General features: G+C 38.6%; 1 protein-coding gene and 1 long non-coding RNA gene across 3 annotated transcripts in view; one reads left to right on the top strand and one right to left on the bottom strand.

Annotated features, from left to right (window-relative positions):
- The window catches only part of LOC110988900 (glycogen synthase kinase-3 beta-like), a 41,953-nt gene that overhangs the window by 13,197 nt on the left and 5,992 nt on the right, over positions 1-22,764 (top strand). For both annotated transcript variants that reach the window (XM_087142919.1, XM_087142920.1), the window contains exons 3-7: positions 17,643-17,848; positions 18,086-18,187; positions 19,220-19,333; positions 20,562-20,692; positions 22,184-22,290. In XM_087142919.1, the coding sequence (XP_086999045.1) occupies positions 17,643-17,848; positions 18,086-18,187; positions 19,220-19,333; positions 20,562-20,692; positions 22,184-22,290 (660 nt within the window). The remainder of the gene's footprint in view (positions 1-17,642; positions 17,849-18,085; positions 18,188-19,219; positions 19,334-20,561; positions 20,693-22,183; positions 22,291-22,764) is intronic.
- LOC147797546 (uncharacterized) lies at positions 10,112-13,368 on the bottom strand. The gene is made up of 3 exons (XR_015427029.1): positions 13,215-13,368; positions 12,209-12,338; positions 10,112-10,310 (listed from the first exon to the last, which is right to left on the bottom strand). It is a non-coding gene; the product is annotated as an uncharacterized LOC147797546 (long non-coding RNA).

The following is a 22,764-nucleotide window of genomic DNA, read 5'->3' as shown; positions in this document are numbered from 1 at the left end:
CACATTCACATACCCTTTACCGGTTTCGTGATAAAGCAAATATTTCAGTTTGTTTGGAGACTTAAAATAATGAATCACTCAACCTATTTAAACTCATGAATCAGTACAGAAATTTTACACATCTCATTCTTTCTTTAAGATCCCTTAACGTCTTTAACTGGGTCCAGATTTCCCGTGTTCGTAGTCATTTTCAAAGACCTCAACAACAGCTGTATGGGTAGAACACCTTAATTATGAAATTGTGTAGTGGCTTGTTGCTCAACTGCATTTAATGAGGGTCAAAGAGGACTTAAACCGTGAAAAGTTGTACAAAAAATATGAAACTTTAATGTGAATTCTATTAACATGAACAAAACCTCGGGGGTACATGTACATTCTGTGTTTAAAACAGTTCCTTTCTGAAAAAAATCCTTTGAACATTTTTTTTTTTTCACAGTTTTTCTGTTGATTCACTTCAGCAACGCAGATACATGTACATGCACAATACCTACATAGAGTCGTGGACAGCATGTGTGCTTGGAAGGTTTACGTCCAAAATACTCACTATTTTCTAGTCTTACATTTCATATCAAATAATTTGAAAACTTTAAATAAATCATTGCCGCCTAATGAAATGTCATTCATCATTGTAGGCTTCAACTCATTTCAACTAATTTTGAATTCTTTTCTTGTAGTCATCCTTGACATGCTTGAAATTCCGAATCATCAGCTCAGGCATCACGGTATCTGTATAATCGCTCCAACTGGAAAAAAATATAATGTGAACAAACATGTACTATCAAAAAGTTGTGAAAATAATGATCAGCAGGTTCCTCCATATTTGTAGATTCCCAACGGCATTCCTCATCTTGTGTCAAAATCGCTTCAATTCAAATTAAATGAGAAAAGATGTTTCTTTTGATTTTTGTCTTTAACGTGAAGTGTAAATGCTGCCTTTATCAACTGCAACAAATTCCTGCTAAAAATTGTAACAATCACCTGTTGACCCCAAGACAATACCATGGCCATGCGATTAAATTACAGATGTTTGCCGGTATAAAGTTCACCACACATATACATGTACAAGAATGATCCGTCATGTCCGTGTTTTGCAGGGTTTTATTTTTCAGCCAACCGAGTTTGACAAAAAACTTTTAATTTAAGCCTAGGCCTACCTTTTTAACATTTCCAAACATTATTTGGCTAGCACAACGCGAAACGATATCATCCTGGACCAGGTAGTCCCAGGACTGCCAAGGTAGTAAAATGTGGTCTCCAGCATGTCCAGAACTGTGAAAGTGGGGCTTGTACGGTAACGACATGGAGGAATGCGTTCAGTCACTTCAGTGGGTGCGGGCCCCAAGCTCTGGGGCTAATGTCAGCTTTCTTCCCATGGGTGTCGGCTTCCAGGCATGCTAGATGGCTTGCCAGGCATGGTAGCCATGAAGTAATTCTGACGTTTCTGATCTCCGATGAAAACAAATAAGCCCATAATCTGACATTTTCACAAAACGTGCAGCATTAGCTCCAAACTAGAGAATTCTCCAACCTTTCACGACATGGTACACAGTGCATCACATGCAATTTCAAATCGAAATGTCACCAAAAATATGATATTCATGAGTGAGTTTTCATGGCTAAAAAATCTTAGCAGTGAAAATAATGAACACTGCACCCTTGTTCACCAAGTTCAACAAGGCAGATTTCTGTAAAAATGGGGTTTTAAAAAATCCTTATTTATTCCGACACGTACTGACAAAATTTACGATTTCATTCAAAACTGTGTTGAAAATTTGACCTTTCATAAATTTACTTTGGAAAGGAACATTTCAATCATTTTAAAAATATTTATAATTTTGATGAATCCATCTAAGCAACTGGGGTGACTAGAAACCGCCAGATACAATGTCGTCACTAGAAAGAGAGGGTGTAATTGGATAGTTGTCTTGAGTTTATCCCGAAGGGATAAAAAATTTAATATTAATGAGCGATAATGAGGGGCACCATTTTCAAATTTTTTCGCGCATGCGCAAACTCACCTTCACGAGCGGCCAGTCGTGAAGTGATGAAAAGTTACGGTCTTTCTACAGGTTCAATTCCTTGAATGTACAACTGTATCTCCTTACATGTATTTTGGGGGAAGTCTAATGTAACATCAAAAGGGAACAATAGCACAATTTGCCCCTATTGGGTATTCATTTATTTCAGAACTTTTTCCATGAGCCCATCATTTATCAAAAGTTATGAACTGAGATAGACAACTTCATCACAGACACATGAAATTTCAAGAAATGTGCTGAGCTGCATTTTTCTTGTGTAGATTGACAAAATTCAGAATGGAAGTCATTTTGAAAGTATTTTGATATTTGAACAGTGACAGTCCTTTAATTTCTTTTTCACCTTTAGATTTTGAAAAATCTCCATTTCACCATTTTTGGAAAATATTCCCAATCCCACTAACTTTGGCCAGTGTGTAGTCTCCTTACAAGTAGTGATCAACAATCAGAGTTACTGGTACATGTATGTCAAAAATTTGAATTATTCCAGTTAAATTACTGGTCTACCGTAATCTTCCAAAAGCAGTTGGTTTTGGATAACAAAAAATGTATGTTTGCCGGCATTTTATGTAGGGATAAAAATCAGTAAGTCACAGAAGCCAGGCTGTACTTCATTTTTCTAAACCCCCTTCTACGTTTTAGCCATGTTATTGCTCATATACATGTACAATGTATTTTCCTCCAGCAAGTTGTTTCTTCAATCTCTTTATAATTAGCGCGTGTGTGGTGCATACTGCGTGAGGTGGTGTTTTCAACCAATTTAGGAATACATGCACTTTTGTACCTAGATGGCACTTTTACTGGTACACGTACCGTGCATGTACATGTAACTGTCATTGGCACTGTTGATACATGTAGATGGCACTTTTACATGTACATGTACCTGTCATTGGCACTGTTGAAAATTGGAATCTTCTTCGGGTGGAATCATGATTCCTGGATGGAATTGGAATCAATTCTGAGAATGCTTGATTTGCCCAACCCTATTGGAGAAAATTACCAATAATTATTGCTATAGGTGGGTATCAATTGCCTCTATAAGGAAATGTACCAGTAGCAGGGGCATTGTAGGCATGTTGATTGGTCAGTAGCCGTGTAGTGGCTGTTACCAGATTCCATTGAAAAGTTATAAACAGTTCTTTGTAGGCTTTGTGTGTGCTGATGTAGAAGCTTTCTTCTCTAGTACAGCAATACGGTAGAATGTGTATGTTGGTGTTATTGATGATACATGTATACTTGTTTGGTCCCCATAGACTGTGCATGTATTTACATGTAGTTCGTGTATCTGCGCATGCGCAATAGTGACGTAATGGTCATGGGCCTGAAAAATTATTCTAGCAGACGATGCCCATCGGTGGAGACCCTTGTGAGGGATTCATACTGCCCTTTCCCTTGAAGACCTCGTTTGTGAATAAATTGCCAAGAGTCTATCAAATGGTGATATTTAAAAGCTTCTATTAAGAAATATTGCTTGAAAGTAATCAAAAAAAGTGGAAAATGTCAATTTTATGACAAAGGATAATTATGAAAAATTATCATTTCTTTACCTACCAGTAACTTTGTGTATGATTTTCACCATTTTGCCGAGTTTACCTTCATAAAGCTTTGATGCCACATGAAAGACTAGTAACTCTTATGTACAAAAAAGGTTATCATTTCTAGGAAGAAAACCATTTTTTTAAATTCTCTTTGTTAATTGGGACCTGTTTTTGTCACTTTCCGTGTTTTTCACTTTACTTAGTGCCCAATTTTCACACTTTTGTTGAATTCCCCTGAGATCATTGGTGATACCGTCAGGGAGATTGACAAATTTTTTTGTATATATCAGCTCACTTTTTACAAGATCGAGAGCCATTTGTGTGAAAATTTTTCGTTTTTCGTGCAGTTTCAAATTTCCGCTCTGAGTTTGGCATTAGTCAAATGCGAGATGTTCGGATCTTGGGCATGGTGCACACGTACAGTACCTGTACACATACATGTACATGTACCTTGATTCAAGTGCGTATGGGTACGAGTTGACTTACTGCATTGCGCAAATACGTAGATTACGTACATTAGAGTGTTCATGATATCCCTCACCATTCACAAGCAGAGAAATGTCAGGGAAAACTCGGCAAAACTGAAAAGATCCCCTCTAAAATGTTGGCTTCACTTTCAACTTCTAACTGTTACTTTCGAGAAACTGTGTACATATGGTAGTGGGCGTTGTGTGCAAACATGCCAAGTACAAATTACCGAAATGCAGTCTATACATGTACCATAGTTATTTTACATGTAGAGTGATGGTGACTGGGCTTGTTTCTGTGAATTTGTTGTCATTGTCCAGTGTTCTCCACGGCCGAAAATTTTGGCAGGTCGGTCGACAAAATTGCGAGCGCAAAGCCCTTACGGCATGGGGTCCGGGGCCCGCTTAAGGGCCTCGGAAAATTTTTGATTCTAGATGCTCTGTAGTGCATTCTGGGGCAATTTCCAGTCCACTTTCGTCTGTAATTTGGCCCCAAATTTGATTGCATTTACAATGTGAAATATTGGCAAGGATATTCTTCAGGAGTAGTTTCTTCATCGAAAGATTTGATGACGAAATTATTTTAATTTCCAGAGAATTTTTAGCAGAACCTTAGTTATGTTAGTGATTCAAGACATGCTTGAGATGAGCAGAGCATGCAGTTTTTTCAAGATCAGTTGACTGTGAAAAGGCAGAGTAAAACCAAGCCTCAAAATGCGCCCTGAATAAAAAAGGACAAAAGAAATTTATTCAGGCAAAGATAAGTTTACTACATGTACACGCTTGCGCAATACAATGTACGTGTACATGTACCTTTACAAAACATACGCGATGGTTTTTTTGGGACACAAGGTTGACTATGCATGATGGTAGTAGGCAGCCAACGATCAGCATTGTCAGTACATCATAAGCATCGTCGGTAAACTCAAACTCAATCCACAAACTGCAGTAAACCTCTTTTTTATTAAAATCTTGAGAAAGTAGACATTCGGGGAAAAATGCACTACTCAAAAAATAGCAAGGCAGCACAAATTTTAGCAGGGGGCCTGATTTTAGCGGGACGGCCCAAAATTTTGGCAGGGGGGTCCGCCCTGCTAAAACAGCCCATGGAGAACACTGATTGTCTCTATCAGGTATCAGTCTGTGAAAAGGTTTGTAATTCTGTGGTATGCAATCATTTATGTACTGGTACTAGAGTGCTTAGTACTGGTGAATTTATGCAGTGCACTGCATACATGTACGTGTAAACGGTAAGTCATGATAATGGGAAGGTAAGTTCGTAACTTTTCATAAATGACATATCCTTATTGTTTCTAAAAGTATGAATTTGGAGTGCACCACCTGCAGTGGTTGAACCATAGAGCAAGGAACTCCTTTATGGTTGAACTTACCAGGATGGTTTACTTACCTTGGTCCATGCTTTGTAACAAGTTGGCTGGACTATTGTAATAGTGTATATTATGGTTTGGCAAATTCTCAATTGATTAGGCTTCAGACACTGCGTTTACACGGCAAGGAGGATCAGATCCGGTGTGGGGGATCAGATTTGGATCAAAAATGTGTGTAAACAACGCAGGATCAGATCCTGATCCTGGGATCTGACCCTCCTCTGGGGAAGGATCAGATTCGGTTCAGATCCTGCGCACGGGCTTAATTTGCAAGTATAAACGCAGTGTTGGATCAGATCCTGGAATTTGACGTAACTGCATCGGTGCAAGTCTTGAAGCGAGCGAAAAACAAGTCTGTGTCATTGTGAAGACCAACATGTTATGTATACTTGCATGACATTGTACACGCACCATACATACTGTACGCTGTTGGTCCGGCCGCTATGTACATAACCAGCATTACACTGGTTCCCAATTAAGCCCGTATGCTTTCGTCTTGTGAGTTGGCAGTAAACTGGTACTTGCCCATTCCCATGCTTTATCTGCGTCGCCTTTAGTGACTTTCATTACCGCTGCATATTGCTGATCCAAAACCTTCCATTTTCCCATTTTTCATCATTTCATCTGAAACTACTTAAGATAAGACAACGAGACGTATATACAGCGCGTAAGTACACGTAATATTGGCTAACGTTTTGCTCCAGGGCGCAGAATCAGTGAACTGTTTGCATAACCTTTGCCCTGAGGTTGCAGCGCTTCATCGATGCCACGCAGGATCAGGATCCTGTGTAAACGCGGCATGGATCTGATCCCCTCGCTCGATTGCTCTCGCTAGATCTGATCTTCCTTTGCAGGATCACTAAATGTGGCGAGAGAGTACAGAATGCTGCTGCTAGACTAGTTTGTATTTCATCATTTGGGACTCATATCAGTCCCACACTTTGTCAGTTACATTGGCTTCTGGTAAAGTTCATGGTTGGATATAAAATTCTTCTTTTGACCTTCAAAGCCATTCATGGTCTTGCTCCAAAATACTTTGTTGACTTGGTGCAGGTTAAAGCTCACTCTTGTTACTCTCTGAGGTCTCATGGGAAGCTACTTTTAGAACATCCTATTGGCAAAATGCAAAAAGCTACTTAGCACTGTTCATTTGCACAAGCTGCCCCCACACTCTGGAACCAATTGCCACTTGAAATCCAGGTTGTTCAATCTCTCTCTTTGTTTAAACCAAACTGAAGACCCATCTTTTTAGGCAAGCATTGTTATTGTAATTGTAGGCCTACTTAATTTATATAATTTTATGTAGGATTATGTGCATTCTTAATTTATTGTATTTTGATTAATTTTAGTGTATTTTTAAATATTTGTAATGCGCATTAGAACATTTAAATGGTTTCTGCGCAATATATATGCATTATTATTATTATGATTATTATGTACATACCACTGTAGTTGGATACAGGTACAGTACTAGTTATCTAGAAACACATGACATGTACTGGTATGAGTGGCAGAACATGTTTTGTAAACATTGTTGAACTTGGTGGTACACACATAAACATGTACTGACATGTACAGAGCAGAAGCACAAAACCTTCCGGACACACTGGTACATGTTATACAAAGTATATGTACTGTTTACATGGACATTTCGTGTACTTGTACTTAAGATTTATAAAATGTGTAAGTTTACTTAAGATTTATAAAATGTGTAAGTTTACATTCAAGAGCATGTGTACATGTACTGGTACTTTTGCTAATTTGCATTGGTTGTGTAAATAAGCTTAGTGGTTGGCTTGACCTGCTACTGACAGATGCATGTTATTGTGACTTAAAGCATCAGGAACAGGTGGCATTTTGGATTTTCAAAAAAACTGAAAGGCAGTGTGGTGATGCATGGTTTGAAAATGTTAATTGCACAATGCATGGCTGGATGATGAATTGCCATCAACTCTAATGTGCAAATCATTTGAATTATTCTAATCTGGAAATCCAGTTGGCTATCTCAAGTCATGTGTATGACCTACATACATGACCTGCATGTAGGTCACCTTTTTGTCACCCATACTTACATGTACTGGTACGGTAGATTGAGTTGAGGGGATAATATCATTGCAAGATGCCATCTTCAGTGGGGCACTGCAGACTACAGTGCAAAATGGTACAAACACTTATGTGACAGTCGAATGTTGGACGCTTGTCGTCGTCGCCATTTTTCATTTTGCGAGTTTTCCTGTAGTCTAGTGTCCATTAACGATGTCATTACACGCTGGCCTAGTGGTCCATTCACAGCACATGGGCTGTGTCAAGTTGGTACATGTGCGCTGGCGACTGTTTTGTGAGCGGTGGAACGTTTGGTGGCAGTGACCACATGGAAACAGTGTAATGCACATTACATCTTTCGAGAAGCAGTCACTGGCGTGCGTGTGCCACACCAACTCGGCATGCTGGTGCTATTTTGTGAATGGTCCACTAGGCCGGCGTGCTGTGATGTCATCAACATACATTAGCATACAGCTCAAATCACAAGATTGGACGTGGGGATTTGGTTGAATTTTTTGCATGAACGCTTCGTGACATAAAACATTCTTCGCATTCCACTTGAATGAAAATGTGAACCGGCATCTACATGTAAGTACATGTATCTCTGCAACTCTGAATCCTTTGAAATTTTATAGGCCTACCCGTTCAGTCATGACAGTCCAACTTCGTTAATAACAGTACTTTAAATACAAGATTCTCTGTAAACAAGAATTCTTTTTTATGCCCCAATCCCTAGTTTTTCTACATTTTCATTATAAAAGGTTTATTTTTTTATTCACAAATGTTGATCCCACTGCAATATGTCCAGTGTTTGGTGACAATTGTAATGCTTTATGACATCAAAATTGCTTCGCATTAATTCCCATTCATCAGAAATATGGACAGGTTTTAGAGTATATTTGTATCCCTAATTTATTTGAGATAACTATTCATTGACTGCAGACATGAAATGTTGTTGTCATTGTTACAACAAAATCTAATGCAGTTCCCAGTGTAATTTAATGTTTGTATTGTGACAGTTTTCACATGTGTAACAGAGAAACTGGTTTCTCTGTTACACGTGAAATGAGTCATAAAGATCTTTTAAATAAAAACTTCAAAACACTTAATGTTTCTGGCAAAGTTGCACAAGCTAAATGGCATACACACCTATGGGCTGTGGCATATATTTTCTATTAAGCAACTTTGTATTAAACCAAATGAAACTTTGCAAAATAATTAAAAAAATTAGCCAAAAAGTAAATTTTGGGGAAAAGTGTTTGCCCATTTTTATGCCACCTGAAACGATATTTAGAAAAAACAACTTGTGATGAGAATATATGGTACATGTATGTACACAAAACAAATTGGCAACAGTTGAAAAGAAACCTTTACTAACCAAAAATGACATGCATAGAACCATCATATTTGGTTTCTCTGTTACAAATCAAATAATTTCCTGCACCACTGCACAAATTGTGTCTGTACACGTCGAGTAGTTATTCAAAGCAAAAATCATTTACATTTATTGCATATATGTATTATCAATTACATATCAAGTTTTGAATTTGTTGAGACAATTTTGAAATTTTGACCACCATGTCACACATTTGGCCCCGTATTTAAAATAAAGACCCATGTACATGTACTGTACATGACTCTACCAAAGAGCCATCTGGACACCTAACATTATGAATAGGGAGAGGCACAAAGCCAGAGTACATGTACATCTGGGCATCATTCGGAGTTTATTACGGCAGCAACTTGTACGAGCTGTCTTTAGCCGTGTCTGCACTGAATTTTTTTCTAAGGGTTTCAGCGAGCCAACAGTAAAATGAAAAATGGTCCATGTGACCACTGTCCACAGTTGGACTTAAAAAACAGGAAAATTTTACCTACATGTGCAGTAGATCGGAGGAGAAGTAATCAAACTTTGTGTGACCTTTCTGTATTTGTTTTCGTCCTTAGACACAACAGTACTGTCCTCATCTCCTGGAAATGGTGCATTCTTAACACTATTTAATCTTCCAATTATATCAATAATAATATCTGATGATTGGGACCAAAAGAGGAACAAATTTACTTGAAATATTTGTCATATACCACACCGCTTCAAAACGTGCAGCGTGTATACATAGGTTCCCTGTACGAAGCATGTCATAGTACTTGGGCCGGATGTACACTCTACTAAGCGACTTACAATGTTTTTACCAACTCGCGCTATTCGCACTGGACTTTCCATCTCAGGAAAAGAAACTTGGAAATCTTTCTTGGGCAGAAGTTGGCCAGTAAAAAGACCGGTAAAAGTAACCAAGAGGAAAGCTTTCTGGGATGGCCACACTCAACTTAAAATTGGAATAGTGCCCATCGTCTCGGTAAATTTGACCAAATAAAGTCCAGTGTGGACAGGGCTTTTTTACTGGCCGATTTCTGACTCAGTACATGTGCACATGAACAGAGTGTGCAGACTTGACAGTTGGTAGCTGTCATATTTTGAGGAGTTCAAAGGTTCTCTCAATTTGAAATGTTGTGACACGTGTCGTTTCCTTTAACTGTCAAGCTACATGTACAAGTACGTATATACTGGTACATATACCTGTCTCTATCTGCCACCCAAACATGGTGAAGTGTAACTGAAAAGTTCTTCTTGCAATTAGCGGTACATGTACTGTAATATGACCATAGCCCTCATTGCTTATTGTTTATACTGTATAGTTTGTCCATCTTACCAGCTCCTCATTATGTTGGGCACACATGATTTGGGTGTGACAAACCAAAAAGGTTTAGGATACCAAGTTGTTGCTTTGTGGTAACGAAGAATCTTCAGCCCATGCATGCTGTTTGTCAGCCTTACAAAAGCTGCAAAGAGAAGATGAAGAAATGTTCAGTTGTAGGATGGAAGGGAACACATTCTGGGAAATGCCCGCAGAGTCTGGTTGAGATAGGAATTGAAAGTCCTATCGGTGTTTCCATGTATTCTTACCAACCTGGTGAGCCCAGGATGTATATGGTATAAACCTGTACCAGTATATCGTAATGGAGAACAACCACACTGCATCATGTCTAGCATGTCTAGCCATTTGTGTACCCTAGGAATACAATTGGCTGTGGATTATCTCTTGAATCTCAGAATTATTGGGTAAAATGGTCAAGTTCAGACAGCGAGTGTACACATTGAGGTACATGTACGTATGTGCACATGTAAAAATTTGCACTTGACAGCGTTATCAAGATGTTTTTCACTTAAGTGTACACTGTACACCATGTACATGTACACTGTACACCATGTACTCATATGACAGTCATGTGGCTTTCACATTCTTCCGAAGCTTTATTATAGAGAATGTAACATCAAGAGTATATGCACATGCTTGCAAATAATGTTTTTGAAAGAATTCTTTAGTGATACATGTACATGTAAGTATTTCATGAGATGATAGATACCGGGTACATTTACATGTAGAATGGAAAGTTCCATTGCATGAATGTGCCGTGATTTTGCTTTATATAAATGCCTGATTGAATTTGCATCACATGCTCCCCTTCCCCCAAACTACCAGTACATGTACATACCGGTATGTACATATGTGTATGGTCACAGAGGAGTTCAGACATATTCAGAGTGACCACAGAAATAAGCTTCCAGTTACTAAATCTCCTTTCTGGTATGGTCACATCATACAGTGGAAGGAATCAATAAGTCAACAATGCAATCAACTTCTTTTTTGTATCCCCCATTTATCACATGGAACCAATTCATATCAGTACATGTACACTGCATACAGTGTACTGTACAATGTACATGCATGTAGAATCTATGCACTGTACATGTATGTACATGTACAGCTACACGTATTCTTACTGATGTCTTGCTGTGCAACAAAACCCCCCCCAAGGATGACCTGGACCAATACACAATGGTAAACATAATGATTCCTCATCAATACATCATCTACATGTACCAGTACATGTACATGTATGTTGTGTAACACTGTATCTACCCTTCATAACAGTACAAGTACATGTATAAGTACATTGTATGCACAGATAAACAAATTGTTTGCACATCTGTTTGGAAGGAGATGATAGAAAGGTCCAGGCTACCAGTATGTTGATGTTGCCCCACTAACACTAACCAAGACAGGAAAGAAGCCAGGTTTTTGAAGCAAAGTTCCTCTTCAACATGCTGCAACTTGATTGTCTCCATTTCAGTAGAGAAACTAAATTCTTCAAATATTCAAGTGCAACCATGTACAGTACTTCAACATGTGCAAAACCTGCCCAGGCAGGTGCTTACATGTACTTTCAAACTAAATCTTTGAAATATTTATGGATGATTAATTGTGGCTGTGACAGTAAATCTATCATAAGTTGGCATCTGAATAAAAGCTACAGGAATCTACCCTTACCCTGCATTTGTTATTATTTGAATTGTGTGTGGTACTGGTACAATGATCACCTTGGTACATTGCCTCATTTGTGGAACATTTAAACTGATGGTGAAATAAATCATGTATCATGCACTCTGCGGTGGTCATTTGGCATAGACCTTTGCTTTTTTTCCTTAGCTCCTTCACAATTTCTCACATACATGTACACTGTAAATGCCAACAGAACAAGGAAGAAATATTAAAAATAAGCAGATGGTAGTAGTGCCTGTGTGTGTACAGTGAGTCCCTTTAAACTTGTTTTTTTTTTTACAGCAGGGTATTGTGTTACATGTTTAGCAAGCATCCTGCTGTCTGCTATTTACTCACTTGGCAGTAACATTGACATATTTTACATTCCGCCACGAATGTTTCAAGGGATGTAAATCCTGATGATCAGCATACCGGTAGTGAAGTGTGGTTCTTCATTTGCCCATAATGGAATAAATGTATGATGGCACTGTAAAACAAAATACATAAAATAAAATCTTGGCTATAATCGTACATGAAAGACTTGACAGCACATGATTTTGCTGAAACATACCCAGCGGGTGTACATGTACATGTGTCAAGAATGATACTATTACTGAAAAAAATAAAACTAACATTAAGCAGTTGAAAATGATTGAAATTTCACTTTTATCCAATATTTTATTATTTGTATACAGTACATGTACATGAATGTGTAAAATGTCTAGTCTGCATATGTACATGTGTATACATACTTGTACATCGTACAAATACATATAAATGTATTCTTGATAAAGTAAAGATATAAAAATATATTGAAATATCATTAAACCATAATTAATCCAAAATCTTCATTAAAAGACAAAAATCCATTTTAGGAGTACAGATAAAACAAGAATATTTACATGATATTTAATCCAGTGAATGTTGTACAAGTCATCAGTGAAGACCGGTGATTGACAATTGCATTGGTTTGTATTCTAAAGAAAGATATCAGGGTGACATTTGAATCACTCCAGGGAGTTACCGCCAAGTAGTTCATAATATTACTGTCTTCAAGGGCAGTGATCACCAGAGATAAAAGCTGTTTACCAGGTATATGTACATGTACATACATGTATGTGTAGAGTGTAGGCACATGCACATGTACAGGTTCATTATCATCCTGAGCAGTGTTTCCCCCCGGAATTTCTTAAAACATAGTGGGTCTGGGTCAGGAAAAGGCTACGGAGAGAGGGAGGAGAGGGAGTATTCCGCTCACAGATTTGGCTCACAGATTACAAATGAATATGGAAATTTTCATTAACATAAAAGCAACAGTTGTCATTACAGCTCATACCTGCTCATACCTAGAGCCAGCACTTACCCTTCCCATTATTGCTGACCTCCAGCCTCTCGTATGTCTTCATCCAGTCAGGATCTATTCCGGTCGTTCGCTTTTTGGAATGTTTTCATAAGTCTACAGAGGCCGCCATTCCATCCTTCCGACTTTGCACAGAGGCTGGCAAGTCATCCACTTGACTTCCACCATCAATACTTTCATTGTTTTCTCTCGAAACGTTTTGCCTTTTTGTCGGGAAAAACAAGGTGATTGGACGTGACATGTTTGACTTTGCAAAAAGTTCAAGTACGCGCCCACAAGCAACACTTTTTACAATATGCATTGTTGATATACTGCAGCAGATACTTGTGATGTAGTAGATGTACCGGTATATTGTCTGGCGCACCAACGTCTAGACTTCTCCCAAGTCGGTAGACCATCATGAAAAAAAAAAGAGTTTAGGCTAATTGTACTTTGCATGGAATTGAGTGCAAAGCATGGTGCGAAGCGAATTCGTCCGTGTAACACTAGAAGACCTGTTACGTGCCTATTGTTTACTGGTACATCACAGAATTCGTTTGCTTTTGCTCTTCCAAAAGAACTACGCGCCATGTACAGTTAATGTATATGCACATGTTTACATGCGTGCGCCAGCTGGCTGCCCATACTGCGCGGCCATCAGTTACAGCGTCGTGTTTGGATGATTAAATATTTTTGTAGCAAGTGTTAAAAGGTTACTTAATGGCAATATTTTAAGCGTAGCACTCAATTTTAAAGCATAGAGGTTAAAATTAAAGCCTAGTGGCCAATCTAATAGTGTAGCGGCAATTTGGTAAATCGTAGTGGTGCCGCTACACTATAACGGGGGAAGCACTGCTAAGGTACATGTAAAATCTGCCACTAGGCAGGGATTACACCTGGGGGATATCCCAAGGCATTGACCAATTCCACAATGTACGCACATACATGTGCATGTACAAAGACTCACAGTGATTGTATTTTATAGGGATGTAAATGTACTGAGGTAACTGATGACAGTGATTATGATATTTAGAGTTCATGTAACACAGAGATCTCTTGAGGTAACTTACATGTACAGTGTACAGGTAGCAGTGCAATAAGAGGCCTTGGGGGCTTGGATGTATTTGAGTGGAGCAATTATGCCAGAAATACTGTACCTCCATGTACAGTACCCCTCCTCAAGGGTGAACTGACACATACTCTGTGACTTACATTGCTCGTGAAAGAAACATTTCCTCTGCCACCTTAAAAAATTAGTCTTAGCACCCTTCTACCCAAACCTTTTTTTCTGCCAGCTACAATAGTACAGGTACACACTGCCGGTACATGTACAGTACTGTACATGTACATGTGCAGTACAGTACAGTTGAAGCCATGCAACATTCCTGCTTGAAGTTCAGTGTGGGGTCACGCATCACACAGGGAAGTGTACTATGGTACATGTACATGTAAAACACATCCACTGCTGTTGGTTTGTGCACAAAGGGCATTCTTTGGGACACCCTGGACTGTGTACTTTGGAGATCTGTCAATGTAGTACACACATTGTACATACATGTACATATATGTATCATCATCATGCCCAGCCATGCATGTACTGGTACAGTGTATGTCACATTGTGAGTTGGTTCAAATTCTGTCATACAATGTCTGAGTTGGCCTTGAACTTATTATCAGTTTGGAACTGCATTGTGTTTTGGGGGTAGTATTCTTACCATTACTTGGATCATGTCAAGGTCAGTTGGAAGCTGTCAGATTCAATACCCGAAACTACAGTGAGCCTGTTTGTACGGGTACATGTACATGTTACTACAGATGGATTGTGGATTTAAGCTCTGCATTTTGAGGTGTACAGAATTTTTGTGGGCATGTGATAAACTCAATTACACTAAAAGTCTACTGTCTACAGAGTAAATAATGTATTGTCAGCATTATGCTGCAAGGCTCAAGCAGTAATTTATAATAATTATATGATACATGCTACATAAGGTCTGTTGATGTATATCGATAATATCCAATATATCGATTTCGCTTTGATATTAATATGAACGATATCTTTTTAACATTGAAATCGATATACAAAAGTGCTGATATAATAAAAAAATGAAGCTTTAATAATAAAGTAGAGGTAGTTGTTGTTCTAGACAATATCTTGTCTTGAAATAAAGTGTTAATTTTTCTGGCCAAGAAGACAGTACATGTAGCAGACAGCAAATTTACCTTTGTTTTTTTCTCTTCACAAACGTGGTGAAAGTAAACAGCTTCATGTATGTGGTTGTTGTACAATGAGTTTTGCATTGTTACATGCCTGCATGCATGTACATGTAAAAACTCATGTTTTTAAGCATACTGTACATTTAGCAGGGCACCTTTCCACACAAGGGAAAATGCGTACACAAATAAACTGTAAAATACCCCTGTGTCTGGGTACCGAACCTTATTAGTTATTCAATGCCCGCCGTAGCGGAGCTTTGACGGCCGGAAGCTATGAGCCATGAAGCTCGAAGACTGTGACTTCAATGTTATTGAATATTGCCCGGTACTTTTGTGTGTACTCTTTGCATATGCATGTACAAGACATCAGGCAAGATCGTTGCCCGAACTTATATGAATGATGCATCAAGAGTCCTGTGCCCTCTCTGCATACACGCAATAGTTAGGGGTGATGTACAGTATATTCATGTCGTATTTTGACGTAGCAATTTTGTCAGTGATGATTTGTTGAAGGAGGAACTTACTGTCCAGGGAAGCAGTTAAGCAACTACATAAACCTAGGTATGGGCAAGTAAAATCACATCGACAATGCGTGAAGCCGGCTGCTCAGATCGTGGACTGAGAGGAGTATGCATGTCTTTGCTGTATACATGTGTACCGTTCTGACAGCAGGTTGTTGGTGTTATTGATGTCAGGTGCTCTTTTCTTTGGGGAAGATTAAAAAAGCTCGCGAATGCAGACCAATAGGTAGGGGCCTAAGCCGCCTAACCACAAAAGGTGTTCGATATTATGCATGCATTATGAGATTGGTTTTGAGCTTGAAAACATACATTCTTTGGAAAAATTATATCAGTATTATCAATATCCATGGGCTGATATATCAATATCTGCAATTATCTATAATCGACAGAGCTTAATGCTACAAAGCATTAGTATACACACCTTGTACATGTACATGTAAACTGTATAGACCTTTTTCATCCAGTGACTAGATTGCCCTAAATGTAAACAATACCACCACATATGGATCCCTGTGGCCACAGTGAGGCATACTTGTACACATAATCCTAGGGGCTGCTTCAACCACATGCAAGCACATGTGCAAATGCTGCATGCTTGACTACATGTACATGTAGTTTATCTTGAGAGTAGATTATCATCACAACACTACCATACATGTATGCACTCCATTTCCATCTCAACACATTACTTGCCCAAGAAATCTTGGGCAAGTGTTGATCTAATTCGGGCAAGCAATAATGTACATTCTATTTATATAATGTCATGATGGGTACAAGTGTGCAAATTAGCAGTAAGTATTTGTGTATTGTTTCTGCCATGAATACAATGTACATGTATCAGTTTCATTGTGTGTATGTATGTACATGTACAAACCTACAGTATCCACATGCACACTGATGATTGGTAATAGTACATGAACAGTATGAAACTTTACAAGGTGCACATGTAGAGGTTTTTCCAGTACATGTACAGTGTACACAAACATAGTAGGATACCGTACATGTACCGTTACTGCACATGTATTTGTATGGTTGTTTCAAATGATGCATAGTACATGTACATGGGGTTTTATGCACATGTCAGCATTATTTTTCCAATACCTTTTTCATACATTTGCAACATGATTTGTACTGGACATTGTACATTGTATTTCTAAGCATTTTGGTTTTGATAAGGTTCAGTTCACTTCCTTTTGTATGCTCAGTACTACAGTAGTTCCACGAAACCATTGAAATAAAAAAAAGTACATGTATAAATTTTTTACTCAAATTGTTTAAATTTAAGTTACTTTTGGCACACATTAGTTATTATAGTACATGTACATGTATCTGTCAGCAAATTAACATCAGTGGCATAGCCTGCTGAGATACATGTATGTACTGGTCAGTGGTACTTGGAACATGTTCCCCTGCAGTAATTTCTTCATTTGTTAACTGCCGTTATGATTTGAGAGAAAGAGGTTGTCTTTGGTTTTTTTTTCCCATTGAGACTACAGTACATGTACCGGTATGTATCTTTATAGCGCCTTCATCTCATTCCTCTTTGGGTTAAATGTTGATGGCGTTATGGCTGTCATTTCTACTTGATTGATTTACCATCCAATGCTTTGCCAGCCTTTTCCAGTATTTATTTGCATGCAGGACTCACTTTCACTTGTGCCAAGATCACAGTCATCATAGATGTCCCAAACTTAAATGTGGTTTCTTTCTTGATTAGACAAAGATGGCAATCGGGTCACCACAGTCACGGCAACATCAGGTGCTGTCACTAATGCCAGACAAGAGGCCAGCAACGTAGAAATCTCTTACACTGAAACCAAAATTATCGGCAATGGGTCATTTGGTGTTGTGCATCAAGCCAAGCTGACTGATACTGGAGAGATGGTTGCAATAAAGAAGGTCCTACAAGACAAACGGTTCAAGGTGAGAGGTCAAAGGTCACTCTAGAGTCATTCCTTCAGATTCTTAAGAATGATGTGATCAAGTTACTGGAATTTTATCTGTGACATGGACAGTGATGGAATGAGTGATTTTAATTGGAAGCACTGAAGAAATGTTCAAATGAATGTTATCGATATCCCCATCAAATGACTAAATGCATTGACATACCTGGTACATGTATTATCATAGTCTTGTTGTTCTTGTATTTGTATGTTTCAGAATCGAGAGTTGCAGATCATGAGGAAGTTAGATCACTGCAATATCGTCAGGCTGAAATATTTCTTCTACTCCAGTGGGGAAAAGTCCAGCAGCTCAGGAAAGGTAAATTTGAATGTTAGAATTTGCTGTGAATTTTTAATTGATCACCAGACATGCCAAACAGAGGTGCCATTTTCCCATTACCAATACCTTGTTGAGACATTCAGAAGTACCGTAGTAGTAATTTCTGAGAAATTTTTGTTGAGCAGTATTTCAAAAGAATTTGGAACTTTGCAGAGACATTAAAATCTCGATAACTCAAAAGTTGGTTAACTCGAGCTCCTCTTAATTCGAAGAATAATTAATTAACGCCGAAAGAATAGGCTTTTCTGTACAAAAACATATCCATGACTCAAAGTGCTCATGTTGCCGGATTTTTTTACCTGGAAGTTTTTGTGTAGCATATCCAAAAGAAACAGCCACCAAAAAACTTCCAGAAAGTGTAAACAGAACGCGGGTCTAGTTATGAATCATTTTTGACACGTACACCTCGTCTCTTCACACCGGATCACCTGCAAGCGTGCTACAATGATGATCGATCTAGACGCGTAACCAACGTATGTTAATACCCAAGTTACTTCACCCACCAACCTTAATGTAACCCAAGGCTAAGGGATGTTAATACCCAAGTAACTTCACCCACCAACCTTAATGTAACCCAAGGCTAAGGGATGTTACCCATTTCCTTTTTCAAGTGCAAGTTCCAGGTGAATCACATGCATTGTGTAGAATAAATGAGAGTGGATATGGTACATGTACATGTAGGTCATGTACATGTGTGTTGATTTCAATGTCATGGAGATCATTGTTACTGGAAATGAAACTCATTGACTCATCAAGTCATTTTTACACCCAGATTAGATGGCTATGACTTTTGTAATGAAGGGTTTTTGTAGCAAGTAAAAATTTACATTGTGTTTGCTCAGTTGTAAGTGATGTACATCGTGTAAGTGGGGAATAGAATGATTGAGAGGTCATTGCACAGTGTATGCAGGGGATCTGAGGATGAACTACATTGGGAGTTTTTCCAGTTGTTGATTTTAGTTTCGTTATCAGATCCTGCATTCATATACAAGACAATTTTTTTCCCAACAGCAAAGAGATGAGGTGTATCTGAATCTAGTGTTGGAGTATGTTCCAGAAACAGTCTATAGGGTAGCAAGACATTACAGCAAAAACAAGCAGACGATACCTATATTATATGTCAAGGTAAGTCCAATGACAGTTACTTCCAAACACTGTGGTTTAATTCCTTGGCACTTTTCAATGTGTAGGCTTTTCCATTCTTACAGAACATGTGTAAGCTGCATGTTGTTTTGGGTTGAACCTAAACAGTAGGGCAATATCACAAAGTTAGGTTGTGTTCTTGAAAGTCGTTGCTTTTCTTGGAGCTCAATTGACAGGATATTAGATATAATTGGCATTTCTATGTCCATGGGCACAGCATTGAGAACAGGCATCCCGTGGGTGGAACTTCCACATTTAGCCAATTGACCTTGTTTTGTTACCATAAATTGCATTGGTGTCATTGATAGGTGCATCCTACATGTACATGTACATTTAACTGACCAAATTACTTGTAGATATTTACAACAATGGAAGAGTGGGTTGGATGTCCATGGTACAAGGGAAGTGTGTTGCGCATGGGAAATGATAGATGGAATTGTTTCCTTTGATCACAGTATTTCACAGTACGTCATCAGTTTTGTTTACATATAATCTGAATCATTGACTATTGGTATTCTGTAACCATGCAGTACCAATCAAGAGAATGGTTCATCTGAAACTGCTAGTTTTAATGAATATTAACCCTAACCATACTGAACAAGGTTTTGGAGGATTTCAATGGTCCCTGGGGGTTAGGGTATAATGCAAGTAGGACGAGGGTCCGAATCTGGTACCATCATACAGAAATTACAGCTCATAGGACGAGTGTCCGAATCTGGTACCATCACATAGCACGAGGGTCCGAATCTGGTACCATCACACAGAAATTACAGCTCATAGGACGAGGGTCCGAATCTGGTACCATCACACAGAAATTACAGCTCATAGCACGAGGGTCCGAATCTGGTACCATCACACAGAAATTACAGCTCATAGGACGAGGGTCCGAATCTGGTACCATCACACAGAAATTACAGCTCATAGGACGAGGGTCCGAATCTGGTACCATCATACAGAAATTACAGCTCATAGGACGAGGGTCCAAATCTGGTACCATCACACAAAAATTACAGCTTATGGACTGTTGGGTTTATGGTAATGTAGATTTTTTTCATTTTGAAATGTGGTTCAAATTGTGGAATGTTTATACCGGTAATTGCAGTGACTAAATGTTCAATGTACATATAACACTGTATGTGTTGCAGTGTTACCAAAAGCTAAGATTAACTAAGCAATCATTTATGATATTTTTGTCCTTTGTTTTCCACAGTTGTACATGTACCAGTTATTCCGCAGTCTAGCGTACATTCATTCTTTAGGAGTGTGCCATCGAGATATTAAGCCACAGAACTTGCTTTTGGATCCAGAATCAGGAGTACTTAAACTGATAGACTTTGGAAGGTAATGATTTATAGAGTTTTAGTAAACTATTTGCCATGTCAGAGACCTCTTCATTTTCTTCTGATGTAGGAATTGACAGTGACAGATGATGTCAAGCCCAGAAAACCTCTTTCTTTTTCTTACTTTGCATCCTTTGAGAACACGAAGGAGCATGAGGGAATATTTTTTAGTAAATGATAAAACCAGAATGTCAAAACAAGTTCCCAAGTTCACAGGAATTCAACTTACATTTACATGTATGATTACTGCAGCCGTATGTAGGCTTACGTAGAGTTACATGTATATGATTGTATGGATAGAAACTGAAATAATGAAGTGTGTTGGTGGTAGAACCTTAAGTCCATTATTGCTGTTAATAACATTTGGATTAACACCTCTTCAGTTGTAGGATTTTTCTGGTTTTTATAACTTTAGTGAAAGTTGATTTAACACTGTTCAAATTTCCTTCAGTGCTACATGTAACAACGCTACATGTGACAATGCTACATGTGACAATGCTGCATGTAACATTGCTGCCTGTAACAATGCTGCATGTAACAATGCTGCATGTAACGATGCTGCATGTAACGATGCTACATGTAACAATGCTACATGTAACAATGCTGCATGTAACAATGCTACATGTAACAATGCTGCATGTAACAATGCTGCATGTAACAATGCTGCATGTAACAATGCTGCATGTAACAATGCTGCATGTAACAATGCTGCATGTAACGATGCTGCATGTAACAATGCTGCATGTAACAATGCTGCATGTAACAATGCTGCATGTAACAATGCTGCATGTAACAATGCTGCATGTAACAATGCTGCATGTAACAATGCTGCATGTAACATTGCTGCATGTAACAATGCTGCATGTAACGATGCTGCATGTAACAATGCTGCATGTAACAATGCTGCATGTAACAATGCTGCATGTAACACTGCTGCATGTAACGATGCTGCATGTAACGATGCTGCATGTAGCAATGCTGCATGTAACAATGCTGCATGTAACATTGCTTCATGTAACGATGCTGCATGTAACAATGCTGCATGTAACAATGCTGCATGTAACATTGCTGCATGTATCAATGCTGCATGTAACAATGCTGCATGTAACATTGCTGCATGTATCAATGCTGCATGTAACAATGCTGCATGTAACAATGCTGCATGTAACATTGCTGCATGTATCGATGCTGCATGTAACATTGCTGCATGTATCAATGCTGCATGTAACAATGCTGCATGTAACATTGCTGCATGTATCAATGCTGCATGTAACAATGCTGCATGTAACAATGCTGCATGTAACATTGCTGCATGTAACATTGCTGCATGTATCAATGCTGCATGTAACAATGCTGCATGTATCAATGCTGCATGTAACAATGCTGCATGTAACATTGCTGCATGTATCAATTGCTGCATGTAGCAATGCTGCATGTAACAATGCTACATGTATCAATGCTACATTTATATTTGTTGTTTCTTTTTTTCCAGTGCAAAACAACTAGTGCCAGGTGAGCCCAATGTATCCTACATCTGCTCCAGGTACTACAGAGCACCAGAACTCATCTTTGGTGCTACAGACTACACATGCAATATAGGTAAGGATGACTCAAGTAAAGACACAAGACACAAGAGGGCGCTTTGCAACCCAACCATCAAGGTTAGAGCTGTTTATAGAGAGAATCCTGACACAAGTGTCTCAATTGTTGGAACCAAAATGGTGGATTGTGCATCGGTGCACATGGATAATGGCTGCCTGCTGTACTGCACACATAATAAACAGCGACTTTGGTTCCAAAGTCTGAAGTGACAATTACTCTCTCCATATGCAGCTCTGATCAGTCAAGGGAAGCATGTAGAATCCTTTAGTGCTTCACTGGCTCTGTGTTGTCTAAAGGAACAATGTCATTGTCGTTGGATAACTGTAACTAACTGGTTGGTTAACGAAGGCAGTTTGGTAGTTTTTCTTCAGGGTCATTGGACGAGGAAAACAAGCATGTGTAAGATCTCAAGTCCTTTTACAAGTCCAGTCACAAGTCCCTTCACAAGACCAGTCATAAGAAACACGGTGA

This window comes from Acanthaster planci, linkage group LG10 (genome assembly GCF_054643075.1).
Source record: "Acanthaster planci isolate LZ-2023a linkage group LG10, COTS_SCS, whole genome shotgun sequence".
NCBI classification, from domain to species: domain Eukaryota; kingdom Metazoa; phylum Echinodermata; class Asteroidea; order Valvatida; family Acanthasteridae; genus Acanthaster; species Acanthaster planci.
This window is presented reverse-complemented; position numbering and strand designations above follow the sequence as displayed.